Source organism: Calliphora vicina, chromosome 1 (assembly GCF_958450345.1).
Source record: "Calliphora vicina chromosome 1, idCalVici1.1, whole genome shotgun sequence".
NCBI classification, from domain to species: domain Eukaryota; kingdom Metazoa; phylum Arthropoda; class Insecta; order Diptera; family Calliphoridae; genus Calliphora; species Calliphora vicina.
Genome location: NC_088780.1, coordinates 112,421,766 through 112,441,291, shown reverse-complemented (window position 1 = coordinate 112,441,291; position 19,526 = coordinate 112,421,766). Strand labels below are relative to the sequence as shown.

General features: G+C 29.6%; 2 protein-coding genes across 2 annotated transcripts; both read right to left on the bottom strand.

Moving 5' to 3' along the window:
* Positions 1-8,946: 8,946 nt before the first annotated feature.
* LOC135955667 (protein D2-like) lies at positions 8,947-10,042 on the bottom strand. The gene is made up of 2 exons (XM_065506029.1): positions 9,811-10,042; positions 8,947-9,750 (listed from the first exon to the last, which is right to left on the bottom strand). The coding sequence occupies exons 1-2, from the start codon at positions 9,955-9,957 to the stop codon at positions 9,274-9,276; spliced, it is 624 nt and encodes a 207-aa protein (XP_065362101.1). The 5' UTR covers positions 9,958-10,042; the 3' UTR covers positions 8,947-9,273.
* A 6,852-nt stretch (positions 10,043-16,894) lies between these two features.
* On the bottom strand, positions 16,895-18,472 carry Osi20 (DUF1676 domain-containing protein Osi20). The gene is made up of 2 exons (XM_065506020.1): positions 18,012-18,472; positions 16,895-17,943 (listed from the first exon to the last, which is right to left on the bottom strand). Exons 1-2 carry the CDS (start codon positions 18,412-18,414, stop codon positions 17,516-17,518), a joined length of 831 nt encoding a protein of 276 aa, XP_065362092.1. The 5' UTR covers positions 18,415-18,472; the 3' UTR covers positions 16,895-17,515.
* Between the last annotated feature and the right edge of the window lie 1,054 nt (positions 18,473-19,526).

Genomic DNA, 19,526 nt, shown 5'->3' with positions numbered 1-19,526 from the left:
AACTTGTTGTTTAGATTTTTAAATGTTGAATGCTGATCTTAACGTTTTAAATTCTTGATTTAAATATGTTTGAACATGTTTTTAAAAGCTTAAGTTAGATAAAGCTTATGGCTTTTAGAAATTGAAAAGCTTTCCAATTGATGAGATAAATTGTAATAGACTCATGTTTGTTTTTTGATCGTTAATTATTGTTAATATAAAATTTTTAGTTTATAAAATGAAAAGTTTTGTGTTTTGTAAAGTGTAATGTAAAGTTGGGTGAAGAGGAATTAAAGCTAACTTTTCATTTAAAGTTGTTCCTCACAGTGACCTAACAAATAATCCATGATACCTTTAGCCCTACAGTAGGACAATGACAATGAATATATTTTTTCAGGTATTTACTTTTTACTAAAGTGTTAAATTAAAATCAATCAACAGTCTATAGCACATTTTTTTTAAATTTATGCTTGAAAATCACTTTTAATGGCGTATTCCGCACAAATAGTTATGACGACAATCTGCCAGACGTAAGATTCTGATACTCATTGAGCCAACTTTGAACGGTTTAACTTTTGTGTTCTTCCTCCTAAGTATGGTATGGTGGAATTTGAGACTGAGATGACATAGCACATTCCGCACTGCTGAAGTACGATTAATCTACCGGATCTAGGCGGCATGAAAGCAGGCGACCTTGGGTGATTTTTATGATTTTTTTGGAATAAGAAAATTATTCGAATATGTATGCTTAATACGAAAATGTTTTCTTTTGAATCGAATTGCACAATAACTCCCTGAGAATTCTGTGAAAATGATTCTTTTATTATGGTACAGAACTATGTGTTACATCTCGCTGCACACAAACACTCATGCAGAATCGATATGATTCCGTTTAGATGTGTATCCAATTAGATCACACAATCTGGTCCTGCCAGCATTAACAGGGGATGTGTAAGACCTTCACCTATATCCGCGGTCCAGGAATCTGTGACAACAACTATTGAAGGGAAATCCGATTCTGCTTGCTATTGAAGGAAAATCCTTGTCTGTTGAAAGCACGTTAGGGCCCAAACGAAAGGAGCTAGCTGAACTTTTTGTTTGGTATTGATTTCACCTAGCCCCCATACAAATTGATAATATGCCAATCCTGATAAAATTATGCATAAATTAGTTCCAAGTACTCTGAAATTATAACATTTGTCCCTAGTCCCCATGCAATGTACCGCTCTGAAAATCACTTGAACATTCAAAATTGTCTTATAATAACACTGTCCAACAAATTGAGACTTTTTGATTGGAACAGAGTAGCGACCCTATAATTTTGAAAGCGCATATTGAGTAGACTGGTCTGAATTTTTTTTACAGTGGATCAAAGTTTTCTTTTTTTGATCGAAGGGAGCAGTATGCTAACTGCAAAAAATGTTGTAAGTTAATGTCTAAGAGAATTCTTATTGTCAGAGTTATATTGTGAAATTTTATGGGGATCATTTTTGTGGAAGATCTTAACCCTCTAGATCCTCTCCTTAGGGGTCAATTTGCCCCTCTTTTCGAGAAAATCAAAAAAATTCACTTCAAAAAGGACATTTAAGGATTAAAATACTCGACAAACATTTTTGCCGGAAAATTTCAGTAGGGGTCACCAAAGATACCAAAGATGTAGATAAAGTTCTTTACTCTTAATTAGCAAAATTACAGGCCACATGTAAAAATGGCTCTATGATATATAAATGTGGTATAACGAGTGAGCCCAAAAAACTTATACCGTTCAATATAACAATTCTCAAAACTACGTAAATTTATTAAAATATTGTACAAATGCTGTAAACATTAAAATATTGGCACTTTACTCGGTATTCCGTTACTTTTTTGGATGAGGTGGTCCACTTAAAATCAGACATGTGCTGGTTCTTTATTTTTTTTATAAGAGCCCAATATCATTCCGCAGGCCATAGTTCTGGACAGTTGGATCTGCCTCCAGTGGTACAAAGATGAAATTATTGTTTGAATACCAATCAAGGGACTTCATTCCATAGTGACATGTGCCAAATCGGGCCAGAAATATGAAGGAACTATGTGCTGTTTTAAGAAAGGTTATTGTAGACACTCATGTTGTGGCTTCTTTTGTGTCTGACAGTACATAAGTTTCATCAGCAATCACACAACAGGTGTAATTTTTATAAAATTTTACCTAATTTTTGTTGCTCTTTTTTTGCTTCTAAGTTCTTTACCGCATTGCGATCTGGAACTTTCTGAACTTTATACGACTTTAACCCAGTATTAGCTTTGGCTCTGCGCACAAAAGAATCATAGCTTTTAACTTTACGATCTGCTTTTCTGACAGAAGTGTTCGGTGTTCTTCGAAAGAGTTGTTAGACATATTTTGCCCCACCAATATCCGTTAGACCTTTTTTTGTTCCTGGTCCAAGTTTTTTTTTTTCAATGTTTAAGTCTTCCTTATACTGTTTAATGACTTTGGAAATAGTGTGACGATGAACCTTCAAATCTTTTGCTATTTTGTTAAAAGTCCATATTGGATTTTTTTGAAAAGTTTTAATTATTTTTTACATACTTTTTTTCGTTGACCATTTTGACCGAAATAACAGTTGTAAATGAATGATTTAGAAGAGAGATGATAAAAAACATAATTTGTTGGATAAGTTTTAGCTGGAATAGTGTCTGTAAGTTTTTTTTGGACTCACTTTTTATATACAATATTTGGCATTGAAAATAGTGATAAAAATAAATGTTTTTATAGAAAACGCTCGGTAGCTATATAGGTACCTATATAGGTCAATTGTGAATCTAAACCATTTCCGGCACACACCGACACACACAAAAAATTTCATCGTAATAGGCCCAGCCGTTAAGGAGGAGTTCTGTTACTAACACATGTACAGAAGAATTATATATACAAAAGAAGATGTAAACAATTTTGAAAATCCAAATTTTGATTTCAAGAAATAATAATCTGATTTGTGTTTTGCACTCACAAGAAACCCCTGCAACCAATTTACCTTTAAATTAAATAAATTAAAAAAAAAATACATATTTCAAGTAAATCTTAAATTATAACTCTCTAGATCATTGAAGCGAAATGTCTATAATTGAAAAATTTCGTGTATGTGTGTTATAAAAAATTTGCATTTATCATCTTGTTGAGTGTTATAAACTTAATCACCGTTATCAAGCAAATTTACAACGATAATAAAGTCATTATATGTCTATTCAAATATTAACCACTAAAACGAACATTAGCAGAGTTGGGCAAACTATAGTTCTCAACTGAGTTGTATAAATAAAATCAGTTTGAAGTTACCGGAATGAACAAATTCAGAAGATAATTCAGATAGTGTAATTCATAATCAAAGGTTCGAAAGACTTACATCTTAATTCCTTTTTGGAAATAAAAATTAATTTTATCTCTTAATTTTTAAAAATATGCTTAATTCCATTGTACTTCGAAAGTATTGAATTCATTCTTAATAGAATCTTTCAAATGTTCTTGAATTCAAATCCATTACAAAATAGCTTTTAAAATGTGAATGATTCAATATCTAAATGATTTAAAGCCAAACAAAAACAAAACTGAATGAAGTAAAACTATTTAAATTAAATTTCTGTTAGATTTGAATTAACAAAAATTTTAAATTAAAGCTTCAATGAATTTTGTTATGAATTAATTCAACGATGAATGAATGAATGGAATGGATTTATGGAATGAATGCCTGACATTTTTTTAAATTCCAGATTAAGATTTTAGTGAATTAATCTCAAATTGAATTAATTCATTCATAATACTTTGTTCATAATATTCAATATTTGTTGAATCCTATAGCAATATGTATTTACAAATGATTATTAAATTTTATAAAGGATTATGTGCAAAATTTGTGTTAAAAAATGCGTCCATGAATATAAATATATAAAATTTGATTAATATGTATTTATCTCTGGCGCCTTCATTTGATTAAGGTATGATTTCATATTGAAATCCATAATTTTCCGTTGGTGTTTTATTTACATGTTTTATATTGTTAAATCTATTGTATTCTTAATAATGTAAATCATTTTGCACTCAAACATGCAATATTCGCAATGCATTGTGCATATCTAGTTATTTGGGAAGACGATTTTTTTTATTATTATATTAACTAGTGTGTAATTATTAAATTTATCTTTTAACATACATATTTAATATAAATAGCCAAAAATAATAATAAATAATAATTTCTGGAAATTTCTAACGTTTATATAACCTTGGAAATATACGCTCCTTTAAATTTGTCAAAAGAGGCAATATAATTTTCATGTTTCAAATAGTAAGCTTTACGAGCTTAATTTCGAGAAAGCGGTGCGTAGAATAGAACTTATACTTTGTTAACGAATGACTATTCTTGGTTTGTCAAAATCCGTAATCAATGATCGAGACAGACGAGTTTTGAAAATTCAGTGCTTTTTCTGGCGATGTTTTTTTTTATGAAAATTTAAGAAAATCTTAAATCGTTTAAGACTTTAATCGAGAAATAAAGGTAAATGAGGAATATATGATATTTAATTTACAATGACTAAATAAGCGTTTGACCAAAAACAAAAACTGTGATCATTGATTTTTCTTATTCGAAATCGATGTGAAATTTGTATAAAAATAACTTTGTAAATAAGTGTTTAATAAAGAAAAGGAGTTCGATAAGTGATCGCTTATATTTCTGACCCAAAATCGTTTTTTTTAACGGAAATAATTTTAAAAATCTCTAAAAGTTTTGTTAAATAAAGTTTTAGTCGAGAAATCGAGCTTGATCTCTCACCAAAACATTTTCTAAACTAAAAATCTATCTTTTTAGAGAAATTATAGATTATTGCAAGCGTATCAATGAGAAATGCATTTCATTCTGTGATCACTTTTTATATGAAAAGTAAAGAAAATCATACATCAAACTATGAAAAAGACATCAATCGTGAAAAATGATAGATTTTTTTTAGCATTTTTCGATAGATTTTTTCCTTTTTTAATAGGCAACAGATAATATATTGAAAATAGCAAACAAATTATAAAAGGATTAACTAACTATTTTAGAGGTTGTCTAACGTTTTGGTCTAGAAGTCTAGTTCTACCCCATTGTCTATCATGCCTTCAACAGACGCACGTTGAATTGAATCATGGTCAAAGTGGCGCTTAATTGATTTTTTAGAATTAATATTTATTTATTAAATTTGGTACCGGGTAAAAGTAGACAAAATTCTACATCACTAATAGCTAAAATCGTTATTCTAGGTTGCATACTTTTTCGGCAGTATTCTGTCAAAGTGGAAAATTTTTTCGTATTTTCAGATAAAGTAATAAAAATAGAAATTAAACACAATTAAAATAATTTTTTTTTGTTTAAAACATTTAAAAGCTAACTTTTTATGATGGAACCATCAACTTCAGATATTTGAGTATATGAGTAAGAATCTTTTATTTAAATTTTTTTTGGAAAAGTATTTTTTTTTCTAAATGTTCCAAATTTAGAGTATTTTTAATTTTTGATGGATAATAACTAAATATGTTTGTAGTTGTTTGTTTCTAAACTATATAATAAAAAAAGTACAACATTTAGGCTTTTATTTTAACCAAAAAAATGTTGCACAGTTTAGCGCGCCTTTCTTTAAATAAGGATTTTATTAAAAGACTCGAGCTGCACTGTGGCGGAAATGAAAAAAAAAAAATGGAAATAAATGTGTAAATTCTAAACGTATTGTCCGATTTTAATGAAATTACCCATGGCTATAGAGGAGTTGTAGCTGAGTTTAAGTTTTGAATTTGGAGTTAAATCACAAATACGCGCCGAAGCCTCAAGGCCTCAAATTGAGGTAACTCGGGATGAGAAAAAACACCTGTTTGGTCAAAGTGTCAAATTTGGAACCCCTCTAACTCAGTGAGTTCTTGACCGATCTTGTTGATTTTGTATAAACTACTATCCAATTGGAATAACCTTGCTGCAAATTTCATCCCGATCGGAAGATATTGGTTTTAAAATTTTTTTCAATGGACTTGAAAATTTCTTCTTTTATGAAAATTTTTTTTATAAAATTTTGTATTTAAATTTTTTTCTATTTTTTTGACTTAATAAGGCATAATCTTTAAAAAAAATATATTGAAAAAATCTAACATTATTGCCTGAGTTAAGCGTCACTTTGGATGCGATTCAACCCAATGTGAGACGGTCAGACGCACGGACATAGCTAGATTGCCTTTGAATTTTGTACGACTTGTCATATTTTTAACCAAAAACTCTTTAATCGATCTGTGATCACTATTTGTGATCTAAAATCAAGTTTTATACAAAAAAAAAATTCCAACAAATTCTTAAATAAAAATGCATTTATCAAGAACCGAAGTTCGATCTGTGATTATTAATACATTTTCTGATGATTGATCATCATCATTAAATCATTAACATCTTTGTAAGTATGATCGATGATCACAATATTTTTGACCAAAAACCATATAATCAAGAAAAGGAGATAGATCTGTGATCACATTTCTAACCAGGATTCTATTGCTATTCCCAACACATGTTAGGAATCATCGCTTGTTAAAATAAGCTATATTTTTATACCCTTCATCATGAGTGGTAAGAATAACTTTGTGATTTGTCTATTGACAGCAACTTTCCGAAGCCCCTAAATAACATACATGATAGATAGATCAATATATTCGCTATAGGGAACAAATGAAAGGAGCTAACTGGCTGATAAGGTTTGTTTGGTATTGGAAATGAGCAATATCGGTCCTTGATTTCGTCGAGTCTCCATACAAATGTGCCCCCGGAATACTGTTTGAGAAGTCATAAATATGTTGATTATGCAACAATCCAGATAGAATTTTGCACAAATTAATTCTAAGTACTCAGAAATTATACTGTAATTATACTGTAAAATATTGCAAAAATCGGGCATTATTTGTCCCTAGTCCCCATACAAATCCCCCTCAGAAAATTACTTGAACATTATTTTTTGTCGTGATGAAATTAGACTTAAACAAGTTTTATATAGACCTAAATCTTTCTAATAACTTTTGTGAGGATCGGTCCGTGTTCCCAAATCTAAATAGCTACCGAACCGGGAATATAGCAGATATATTGATTTATGAATCATGTATGTAAGCTATTTGGCAGCTTCGGAAAGTTGATTTCAACATACAGACGGACAAGGCTATATCGACTGCGGGGTCGACTAGTATGGACGATCAAAAATTAAAAATAACTTTCCCCAAAAAAAAATGTTCCCCAAGAAACCATAAAAATTTGTTATTTAGCAAAAAAAAACTGAATGATTTTAGATTTGATTTCGAAACCGAAATTTTAACGTCTAAACATATGCTGGCGAAATATTAGCAGAATCGTTCCATTATTAATCAAAATATTAACTTAGATTGAAGTGGTGTTGAAAGATTCGGCAACATTGATAGAGCTTGAGGTTATAATAATATAATTTGTTATAAATGATTTAGAAAAAGTGAATAATTCATTTACTAAAGAATTAGTTACTCATTTTAAAACCCGAATTAATGAATGACATAAAAAAGTCCTTAATACGTTTATATTGTACTTGAATTCAGGATCATGTCGAACAAGCTCATATTTTTTAAAGGATAGCTCCAAAACAGAAACTACGGAAATTCCAAGAAATTTTCCCCAAGAAACCATAGGTCTAAAATCAAATCCTATTTGCGCAAGATAGAATTTGATTTTAGACCTATGGTTTCTTGGGGAAAATTTCTTAGAATTAGAATTCAACACTACTTCAATCTAAGTTAATATTTTGATTATTAATATGTTTATGATTAGACGTTAAAATTTCAGTTTCGAAATAAAATTTAAAATCATTCATCCTTTTTTTTTACTAATTAAAAAATATTTTATTCCGTACCTTTTATTTTCAATGGTTCATGTCCTAAATTAAACATTTTGAAGGACATGTTTTTAGAATTGTAACTTCTTGCAGTAATATTAAATATATATAGAAGGAGGTAACGAACCACTAAAGTGATAGAAAGACTTTAGTTATTTGTCGAATTTCAGAAACAATACAATTTGTATAGTCATTATTATTATAAGTTTGGAATTATGAAAAACTGTTAGCATTATTTTATATTTATTTTTTATTCGTTTTATTCGATTATTCCACATAAAATTGTTCAAATTATTCGTTATTCGAAAATGGACATTTTTAAATTGTTCGAATAATTATTCGTAAGAAATTATTCGATTAATCGAACGATCATTACTCGAATGAATACCCTAGTGCCCACGGTCTGATGAAACTATAACATGATAATATTTTAGAAACAAGCCCAAAACCGAAACCAATCGGCTTTCAATTGTTTAAAACCGAAGACGGGGTTTTGAATTTTGTCCATTTTTTGATAACTCTAGTTTTATCCCACACTGTATTTAAATTCAAACCAGACTGTGAATAACAGTTATTTTTATGAATAATCAATATAATTTCCTACTTATTTTATGTTAATTATATTAACAAAGTTTATGATACAATAAAAAAATATATATTCTCATTTATATAATAAATTTATATTTTGTTTACAACAATTATTTGTGTGCAAGTAGTACTTTGTTATTAGCATTTGGGTTGAGAGCATGCATGTTCATAAACTAATTGTAATACATGTTTAAAAATAATGTTTATAAAATACATTATTCTAGCCACTCTACAGCAGCTTAAATTGAACTTGCTTCTCTGGTTTTAAGAACTAGTAAGGAGCATGTATGGATATTTCGTAGTTAAGCGTGTATTTTCTATGCATATAAAACTGTTTCTCATATTAAAACAACCTTGACTATAAAAATAAAAAAACTACGAAATGTCGACCCATTTATACTTTCATCTTTTACTCGACTAATGAAAAAATCATTAACACATAGCCAGTTTACAGGTATAACAGATCTACTATTTATTAAAGACACATTGTTAAAATTTAAATATATTTCTTTATTTAATTAATATTTTTTCTTTTGCTTTTGTTTTATGGTGCACAACTAAAAGTTGTTGGTATTTGTTTTTTCTTCGTTGTTTCATTTGTTATTTTTTTGTTTTTTTGTTAATCAAAAGATTTATTAACATTACAATAAATTTAAATCTACCGGTTGCTTAGTTGCTTACGTTTGGTGCAAAGATGGTGTCAAAAACTTTAAAAAAAACAAGAAACTAGTTTAATTTGTGAAGACTTATAATAAATACATGGATTACGAAAACGATTTTTCCTAAAAAAAAAACCCACACAAAACAAGACACTTAAAGACCCAATTGTTTGTACAACTCCATAACGTAGTCATCATATTGGGCCTGATAGAAATTGCCAGCAAGTGGTGCTCCCAAATTGTATTTCTTGGCAAAATTCTTGGTAGAGAATTTCTCACGTCCAGCTGCTTGGGTTTTAGTTATATGTTTCTCATCAAACTCCAATTTCTTGGGTTGTTTGTACAGCAGAAATGTGTAACGGTGAAAACCAGAATCTTTTGGTGGTCCAGAACCCACATATTCAGATAAAACTTCACCTTTACTCAAATTGTCACCGGGTATATTGCCCACCAACCAGTGATGCCATTCACGCACTTTAGGTTCTTTGCGTGAAGGAGCATCAGGATCGGTCATAATTAAGGTGTAGTAAGTGCCAGCCTCCGCTTGCCATTCAATTTTGGGTTGATTCTTAACTTGGGTGGGGGTTAATTCCACTCCTTTATCAGCTTGTATGCCATTATCATAGGTAATCTGCAAATATTTATTTAATTTTCTACTTTTTTTGTTAAAGAACTTTAAAACTTTAAATACCTTTAGAAAATGTTTTGGTCCTTCATCGATAACGTCGGGTATGACTTCTAAATGTTTCATAAATTTAGTGATTTCGGAATCTTCCGCCTTCACTGCGCCAACGACCAAGCCAAGTAGGCATAATGCAAATACCACTTTAAAGGTCATTTTTTATTACTGTTTCTTGTTTTCAATGCAGTGTTTTTTTGTTGTTGTTTATAATAATTTGTATGAGATCTTTATTGTTTAAATGCTAAATATTGACTGAAATCTTAATTGATTAAAATCTCTGTTTTAATATATGAATGACAACTATAAACGTATTTATCTGCATATTTATCTCAACTTAAGTTTAAGCTTGAATTAAAAAGCTTTTAATTTTGTTTTATAGTAAGTTGAAATAAAGTTGGATCTAATTTATAAATAAAATTAAAATTATAGCAAATAGCTTTTATACGAGTATTTGAGCTGTATCCGGTTTTTAATTTCAAATTATTATTTTTTTTTTTTTGATTTTTTAATTCAGATTTCGGAAATCAAATAAGTGATCAGAGATTTTCACATATTGTCTTCTTAGCCGATGTGTATTGTGGAATATCGGATCAGATAGTCATAAAATCCCTCGCTACTTGGGGTGCATTGTCTGGGTAACTCCATTTTTTGAAAATACGAGGGTATATAAAACTGTATACCGTTGGGAATTCCTTGCTTTGCGATTTTAGAAAGAATTGGCTAAATCCGAAATTTCGACATAAAATGGGTTAAATTTGGAATAAAGGACACCTATTAAGTTTTGAACACTTTTTTATGTTGAAATAATCTCTGTATTAATATCTTTAAGAAAATACTTATGTAAACGTATTTTTTCCACATTATATGATTTATATGTGGGCTTTTGACTAAAAATCGATCATCGCTAGGTCAAGCTATCCTATACAATGGGATATATTATCGCCAGCTCAAGCTTTCTTATACTAAGGGAAATACTCGCTTTCTTAAGCTTTCCTATACAAATGAAGGTCTATCGCCAACTCAAGCTTCCCCATATTAGGGAAAGTCTATCACTAGTTTCAGATTTCCTATACAAAGGGAAATACTATCGTTAGCTCAAGATGTCCTAGATAAAGGACTATTTCTATTGCTAGCTCTAGTTGTTCTATACAAAGTGAAATACTATCGCTAGCTCATGCTTTCCCATAGAGAATAAAGACTATCACTAGTTCAAGCATTCCTATACATGAGAAATACTATCTCGAGCTAAAGTTTCCATATATGTATAAAGGCAACGACTATAACTAGTTCAAGCTTCCTTTTAAGAGAAAAGTCTATATCGTTACATTAATATAGAAAGGCCCTAACTCGTGTTTTTTTTAAGTCGAGATTTTTTGGCAAAATATGATTTATGAGCGGACCATTTATCGAAATAAATGAAAATCTGGACTTACAAAAAAAAAAACTCGAGTTAGGGCCTTTCTATATTAAGCTACTGATATCTAATTCTTTCTGTCACAGATTTTTACTGTTTTCCTTACAATTTTTTCTGAAATATTATCGCAATTTTGTATACCCTTCACCTTTGTCTGTCTGTTGAAATCAACTTTCCGAAGCCCCCAAATAACTTACATACACGTTTCATACATCAATATCTCCGGAATTCTAACGGCTCGGTTGCTATTTAAAATCGAGAAAATAGGTCCATAAATGGCTGAGATAACCTCGATTTTTGACCTATATCTGGATTATTAAGTCATTAATATAGACAATATCGATATCTAATGATAAATATTTCAAAGACCTTTGCAACGACGCACAGTGTTTTGATTTCATATAACGATTGGCCAAAAATAGAAGGAGTTGTCGTACAGATATGATTTGACACACTTATTTGACCTGATAAAAAATAGTAAAATCCAAAATATTCGGTGCAAGGATTCATGTCCTTCCCATATATCCTGAAAACTAAAAATACTAAAAAATTTTAAAAAATAAATAAAAATTTTGCACAATATTTTTCTGGAACATTTTTAACGTTTTGAACAAATTTGGATCAATTCGGAGCAAGGACACTACAGAATCAAAGATGTCCTTTTTCAAAAATTAAAAAAAGAATTACAAAAACTTAAATTTTCATAACGTAGTTTTGTAATTGAAACACTTATAACCAGGGCAACCAAAAATATGCTCTAAAAAAAGTGTTTTATGCGCATAAAATATGCACTTAAAAACGAAAAATATGCTCTTAATATATACAAAATATGCACTTAAAAATAGTTGGTTATTGATTGATTTCAAAGTTTTATTAAAAAAAAATATACAATAAGTAAATAAAATATTGAGCTCATAAATTAAAATTGGTTATTATAGAATTAAATTTAGATTTTAGAGAATTTGGCAACACATGAAAATAAGTAGATTCAATTCTTTTTATTATATTTAGTAATAAATTACTATGTGTTTACTTAAGTTTTAAAATTTTTAAACTAAATCTTTGTTTTAGATTTTCGAGTTTCTTAGACAATCATAATCAATTGATTTGTCTCATCTTTTAAACTGCCTAATACTTCAAAATTTTTTTTAGTAATTAGTGGCATAACATTTTACATTCTTAATCCATGTGTCCCAATGTTTATAAGATCTCTACTGAGGATGTAAGACTGCGGCAATTAAAAAAATTAAAAAAAACTTTTTGTTCAAGTTTTATCATTGGGACTCAAAATACCGTGACATTTCCTATGTTTCTTCCTTTCTCATCCATTGTATCGTCTATCGATATCCACGTATATTCTTTTTTAATGATTTCTTAATAAATTTTTTTACAAGTTGTGTAAATATATCAACGGGTTTTGAACGCGAGATTTTGATAGATCTTAATACTCTGAACGTCTGTTGAATACTTGTTTAATTTTACATTAGTGGTAAACTATTTAGGCCCAAACATAACTGTCTCAAGCTGCCTTAAATTCCTTATTTTAAATGTATCCAACAATTTTTTAAGAAGTTGCCCATTATAACTTACCATTTTGGAATTTTCTTTTAATTTTTTATGTATTTTTACTACATATTTGTTAAATTTTAATATTTGTGTGTGTATATTTTTTATTTAATTGAAATATATGGAAACTAAGCTCCCTTAAGTTAACGAAAACTCTATGAAGATAAGTCGATTATGGGTACTCTATTTTTTATTTAAGTATTTAACAAAATAGTAAAATATAGAAATGAAAAATTGCAAAACAAACAATAAAATTATATCAGGAAAATAAAATAATGAAAAATAAAAGAAATATGCAACAAAAATATGCAGTTATGAGTTAAGAATGCAAAAATATGCTATAAAATGCAAAATATGCTAAAATATGCAGTAAAGGGCAAAATATGCAAAAATATGCACTAACAAATCGATGCCAAAATTCTTAAAATTGTCTGAAATGGATGGATAACTAAATGGATAACTAACTCATATGCTTATACAACGCACAGCAAAAAATATGATATTGCATATTTTTGGTTGCCCTGCTTATAACATTCCCAATAGTCAATAAAATTTTGTTTCCGAATGGGAGGAAGGACATACCCATACTTGTTATTTACATTTTTTTCATCAACTGAATTTTAAGTGCGATAGAGCCAAAATAAAAGGACCTCTAAGGATATGAAATTTATTATTAATGTTTCTAGTTTCTGAAAAATGTTTGGAAAAATCGGTAAAACATATATGAACAAAGATATGTGGAAATACGTTGACCCACCTCAGCGAACATCCGCTGTTAATAACATGATATGACCGAAACTAATGGAACTTAAAATACGAAATTTGGTCCGAATATTTTATAATAAAAATATAATAATATAAATGTGAGAAAATATGTTTATTTAGAAAAAAATTTGTTGGTCAAATTGTACAAAAATTTTATGTGTTCGTGGTGAATATGTATGAATTGACACAGTCGAATAAAACAGTCCTCATAGTTGACAATCATGTGGAATTTAGCAAACAATTTTTGTCTTAAATTCCTGGCCACCACTGTAAATGGATTAACCTCCATATAAAATATTGTTTTTTTACGGTAATATTCTCCGGAATATTTTTTTTTTTAGCTTCTAAAATTAAGTAATAAGACGAGAAACAATCTTCATGAATATAACTCACTACTTTTCACATCATATTATATTGCCTAACAGAGAGATCCATATCTATATATAGAGCTAATGCTTGTTCCACCGATAACTTGTTAACTGTATGTGCATCAGATATTTTTTGTGCTACTTTAGCTATAGCATCGACTGAAGTTCATCGACTCGCCTTCTTTTCGTACTTTGTGATGCTTCTTCATAACTTATTTGTTTATACTTGGAACCTATTTGTTTATACTTGGAACCTATACCAAACGCTTACTCAAACTGAATTTGTATAAGTTAAATTAAAATAACTCACAGCACAAACTTCTTCACTAAATAAATCAGTGTTCTAGTAGGGTATTCGAATTATTCGATTTTTCTCTTGTTCGAATAAAACGAATAATTCGAATAAGAGATTTTAACTTGTTCGAATAATTCGATCACACGTTTAGAATTAATTGAATTATTCGAATAATTTAATTTTTTTAAAAAAGTAATGAATGAACTTTTGATGTCGGTTTTTTAATATTTTATTAACGTTAAAGTTAACAATTCAAGGATTGATAATGTTAAAAACATTCGAAAACAAAGTCCATCATTAAATTTTCAACAGAAATATTCTGATCAGATTAACTCCCGAACAATCTACAAAACAATTGACTAGGAAACCCTTTAGTTTCCATTTTGGAGCTATGCTTTAAAAAATTTGTGCTACTTGGACATGATCCTGAATTCAAATACAATATAAACGTATTAAGAACTTTTAGATGTCGTTCATTAATTCGGGTTTTAAATTGATCAACTAATTCTTTAGCTATATCTTTAGCTCTATCAACATTGCCGAATCTTTGCTTAATAAAGTGGTCTTGGGGCATTACACAATAAAGGGAATCTGTCCAAAGTTTGATATCATTGTCAGTGAACGTGGCTAATTTGAAGTCAGGCAGTGCATGATTGACGCATTTAAAAATACGCAAAAAGTTTATTACCATGTTAGACAAAGATGTTCAACGATGTTCAAAATCATGTATAAGACGAAGTCCATGCTTTTCTTGCAACAAAACAATAATTGTGTTTATCATTCGATTTATTAAATATTTTGCTACACTTACGTACGCGGTTAATAACATCACTTATATACACATCACTTATATTCATATATTTCAATGTAATCATTATAAATGTCATCCTCAATATCACTTTCGACGACCGTTTTAAAATCACATTCTCCATCACATTCAACTCCACTTTATTCTAAGTTAATATTTTGATTATTAATTGCGATTCTTCTAATATTTCGCCAGCTAAATAACAAATATTTTATTCCGTACCTTATATTTTCATTGGTTCAAGTCCTAAGTTAAAAATTTTGAAAGATTTGTTTTTAGAATTGTAACTTCTTGCAGTAATATTTATATATTTATAGAAGGAGCTATCGGAACACTCATCTACAGTGATCGTCCCTTTGTCTTTAGTTATTTGTCGAATTTCAGAAACAATACAATTTTTGTGAGTCATGAACAATTTTAAGCAATTTAGTAAATTTAAATACATTTATTCGATTATTCTACATAAAATTGTTCGAATTATTCGTTATTCGAAAATGGCCATTTTTAAATTGTTCGAATAATTATTCGTAAGAAATTATTCGATTAATCGAACGATCATTAGTCGAATGAATACCCTAGTATCTAGCTAATCACTCGACTCAGCTTGAAATCTGCTTCTCGTACGCGAGTGTTTCTTCCAATATTTGTTGAATTTTAAAAGTTAAAAATTATTTTCTGATCCTAAGAATATAATACATAATTCCCTTTGGAAATTATTGTTTAATTCATTCAACACAGTTCTTGTTTTATTTTGTTTTACCTCCCTTCACGAATCTGAAGGGATGTTGACGCAAAAAAACATTTACCCAAAAAATTGGGGCAAGTAGGGGCAGCTGAATTTTATATATGTCATAATACATACTTGTGGCAATAACATATAAAAAAATTGGAAAAGTAATTTTTGATATATTTTTTTTAATTCACTTCTAAAATTTGTCTCTGTTGACAAATTTTAACTTTGTATTACAACTGCCTTTTAGCTATACAATGATCAATATTTGTAAACAATACCCCAGTTGCAAATTTAATTAAATATCAGACTTTTCATTTACTGTAATTTTTTTAGCTACCGTTAGAAAAAAATTTAAATTTTACTATTATAACCAATTGTAGAAATTCCATGATATTCTTTAAATTCACTTGTTGCATACAACCTATAACTTTGAGCCGCTATAACTTCAAAACTACTAAGCAGTTTTAATTAAAGTTTTGAATATAATCTATCTTTTCTGTTTAAATATTAAAAAAAAAAAAATGATTAAATTCCTACAGAAGTTTTAACCATTTTTGGCAAAGCTCAAAAAACTGTGCGGCGTATATATAGACCATAGTAAGTTGGACCGACAATGGGTCAAAATCGAAAAAAATATGTTTTAACCCTATTTTTTTTCACCAAAAGTTTTTTTTCGCTAAAAATTAAAAAAAAAATTAAAAACAAAAAAAAAAAAAAATTTTAAAATTAAAAACAATTCGAAAAAAAAGTTTAGTCCAAAAGATGAAATAAACAACTTTGGAAAAAAAATTTATTTTGTTTACCTAAAAATATTTAAAATTTGTATTTTTGTATTTAATAAGTATAATTTGGTGAAGGGAATATAAGATTCGGCACAGCCGAATATAGCTCTCTTACATGTTTTTATATAAGCACCTAAGTTGGAAGGAATGAGAAATTAATGTTATTCTAAAGTTATCATTAAAAAAATATTTTTTTCAATATTGCGATTACTGATAACAGATTATTATGATAATCATTTGTCGATTACTGATGACAGATTTTCATGAAAGTTTTTTTATGATAATCGCCAGTTTTTTGAAATTTGAAATTTTTTGTTGTTTTTTATTTTTAATAAATATTTATAGAATAAAAGATAAATGTATTTTTTTTAAATATTTCGTATTTATTATTTGTTTTTTTTTTATTATTTTTTAATTGCATTTTTAATAAATTAAATAAATATTAACTTAACTTTGTTCTTGTTTTTTTTTTTTGGTTTTTGGGTTGTCATTTGGTCGCGATGAAATAAAATTAGAAAACGGAAATCGTAAAGAAATAGAATGTAGAAGAGAAAGGAAAAATAGAAAAGATAAAGTAGAATAGAATAGAGAAAAATAGTATTTGGTAGAGGGGTAGACTAGAAAAAGTGAAAATAATGACTTGTATGGCCTCTCCTTTTCAAAGAGATTTGAGGTGAAAATGTATAAATAATTAAATTAATTTTTTCTTTTTTTTTAACAACTAACGAAAAAAATAAATAAGCATTTAAATGTTACTACTTTTTTCTCAGAATTTTGAATGTCCTTTATGTGTTTGCTGGGCACGTTTTGGTTTCTAGAATGGTCCTGGTTTAACTATCGTAAGGGCACAAAGTGTTTTCTTTTCAACCACTTAGTGATTAGGATAAAAGAAAAGAAAGCTGGATAGAGATTTTGAAGATTAAACTCTAGCCTTCGCTTTCCCACTTGGGATAAAGATGGTGATGTTGATAGAGGAAGGATATTTAAGAGGAGCTGCTGTAGCTGCCGGAAGAACCGGTGCTGCTGGAGCCAGAGTAGGAAGAGCTGCTGCTGGGATGATAAGAGCTATATGCCATGTATTGGGCATCGGAACGGGCATATGGACCACCGCTCATGGGTTCCCAGCTGCTGGGATCGTAAGAGGAGGCAGTAGAGCTGGGTACACCGTATTCAGCAGCGGGCATGGGTGGCATCATTGGCATCATGGTCATTTTCATACCGCCCAATTTTTGGATCAAATTGTAGATGAGGAAACCCAAAACCAATTTAATAGCGATTTTAGACAAGATCAAAGCCTTGAAAGCTTTAAGTCCAATCAATGACATTAAGATGGGCATAACGACCTTCAATTTGAGTTTCATAAGCAACAACAAGGGCAAGAAGAGTTTGTCCTTCTTCTTATCACCACGGGCTGGAATAGCAAAGATAAACAACAAGTTCATTTATATAATAATAATAGTTTTTTTAATGTTAACTCACCTTCAGATTGGGGAACTTCCAAATCGAAACCACGATCAGCACGGTAGGACAATACAGAGTTGGCGAATACAGTTTCGGGCAATTGGACGCGAATTTCATTGGTGTTCAAGATGCGGGCAACACGATCGGTGATAACTTTATCGATAACATCATCATTGAAGGCACGACCGCTAACATCTTCTTCAACACCGGTCACTGTATCCAAATAGGTCAACACCTTCTCCTTCAAACAATGCATTGCATTGCTGTTGAAACAATTATCCACAATATTCGAGATGAGTTCGTCGGAGCTGTGAATGCGTGGCTCGGCCACAGCATTATCAATAGCGGCAGCATTGAGGGGAGCCGAAGCGGCCAGCAATAAACAGCCTACGGCCAAAAAGGATGTAAAACGAAAAGCCATTTTTAATTATTTATTAAAGTTTTAAACAACTAATTATAAAACCAGGTCTATTCCTTTAACTGTATTGTGCTACTGGTGTTCACAATGGAATTGATATGAAAACAATGATATCAATTTCAACAAATACTGATGATTTTATACTGCCGCTCCCCCATACAATAAAACGCCACCACATACCCCATGCACACAAAGACCTAAAAGTAGCGAAAAACAAAAACAACAACTGTTGTACAATTTGCTCAAGAGCGTCAAAACCAAACGACCATACGGGAAATTACAAATATGTATTTTCATACAGCTATTGACCCAAGTCTCAACATATATGTATGTATATCTGAATCTATGTACAATAGTATACAACAAGTATTCTTTTGTTTTTGTAATATTTTTTTTCATAGTGGAAATATTGGGTGAATTATTATGATAAGAAACAACAACAACAACAATGTAGGTATTTATCAAATTAATAATTTTCAAAATTTAATAACACAAAAAAAAAAAAACAAACGAATTTTTGGTAATGGCCTAAACTGTGGTCGTAAGCTTTCTTTCGAACCTAAACCCAATTGTATGCCAAATATTGAAAATACATACTAGCAACTATGCTAAGCAAACACTAACTACAACACCAGCCAATCCAAATCAATTGATTTCATCATAACGACCGACAATGTTTTACGACGACTTCCCCAGCAATTGCATTTCAATCCAAAAAAAGGCAAAGCAAAAACACTCTCACGTTTTCCACTATGAACCGCTATTCATACAACTCGTCGTCGCAGTTCTTGTCCAAAAAACTTTTGATTTTACAATGTTGAGGTTTTTGTTTTTGACCATATTTGAAGTAATTAGTATTCAAAACTCAATACTCTTACGATGTTCAATTACAAGTGACAATAATAAACACAATAAACTAAAATATAGTAAATAAAGCAAATACACATAAATATTTAAAAACAGAATGGACGGACAGACACACATTCATGCATACATCCATACATACAATCCTATACTAAAAAGACACTCTGCCAAACTGCAACCAACCAACAATTTCATATTTGAACGTTAAAAAATTTCATTTTAATTTGTTTTTGTTATGGGTGCCAAAAACT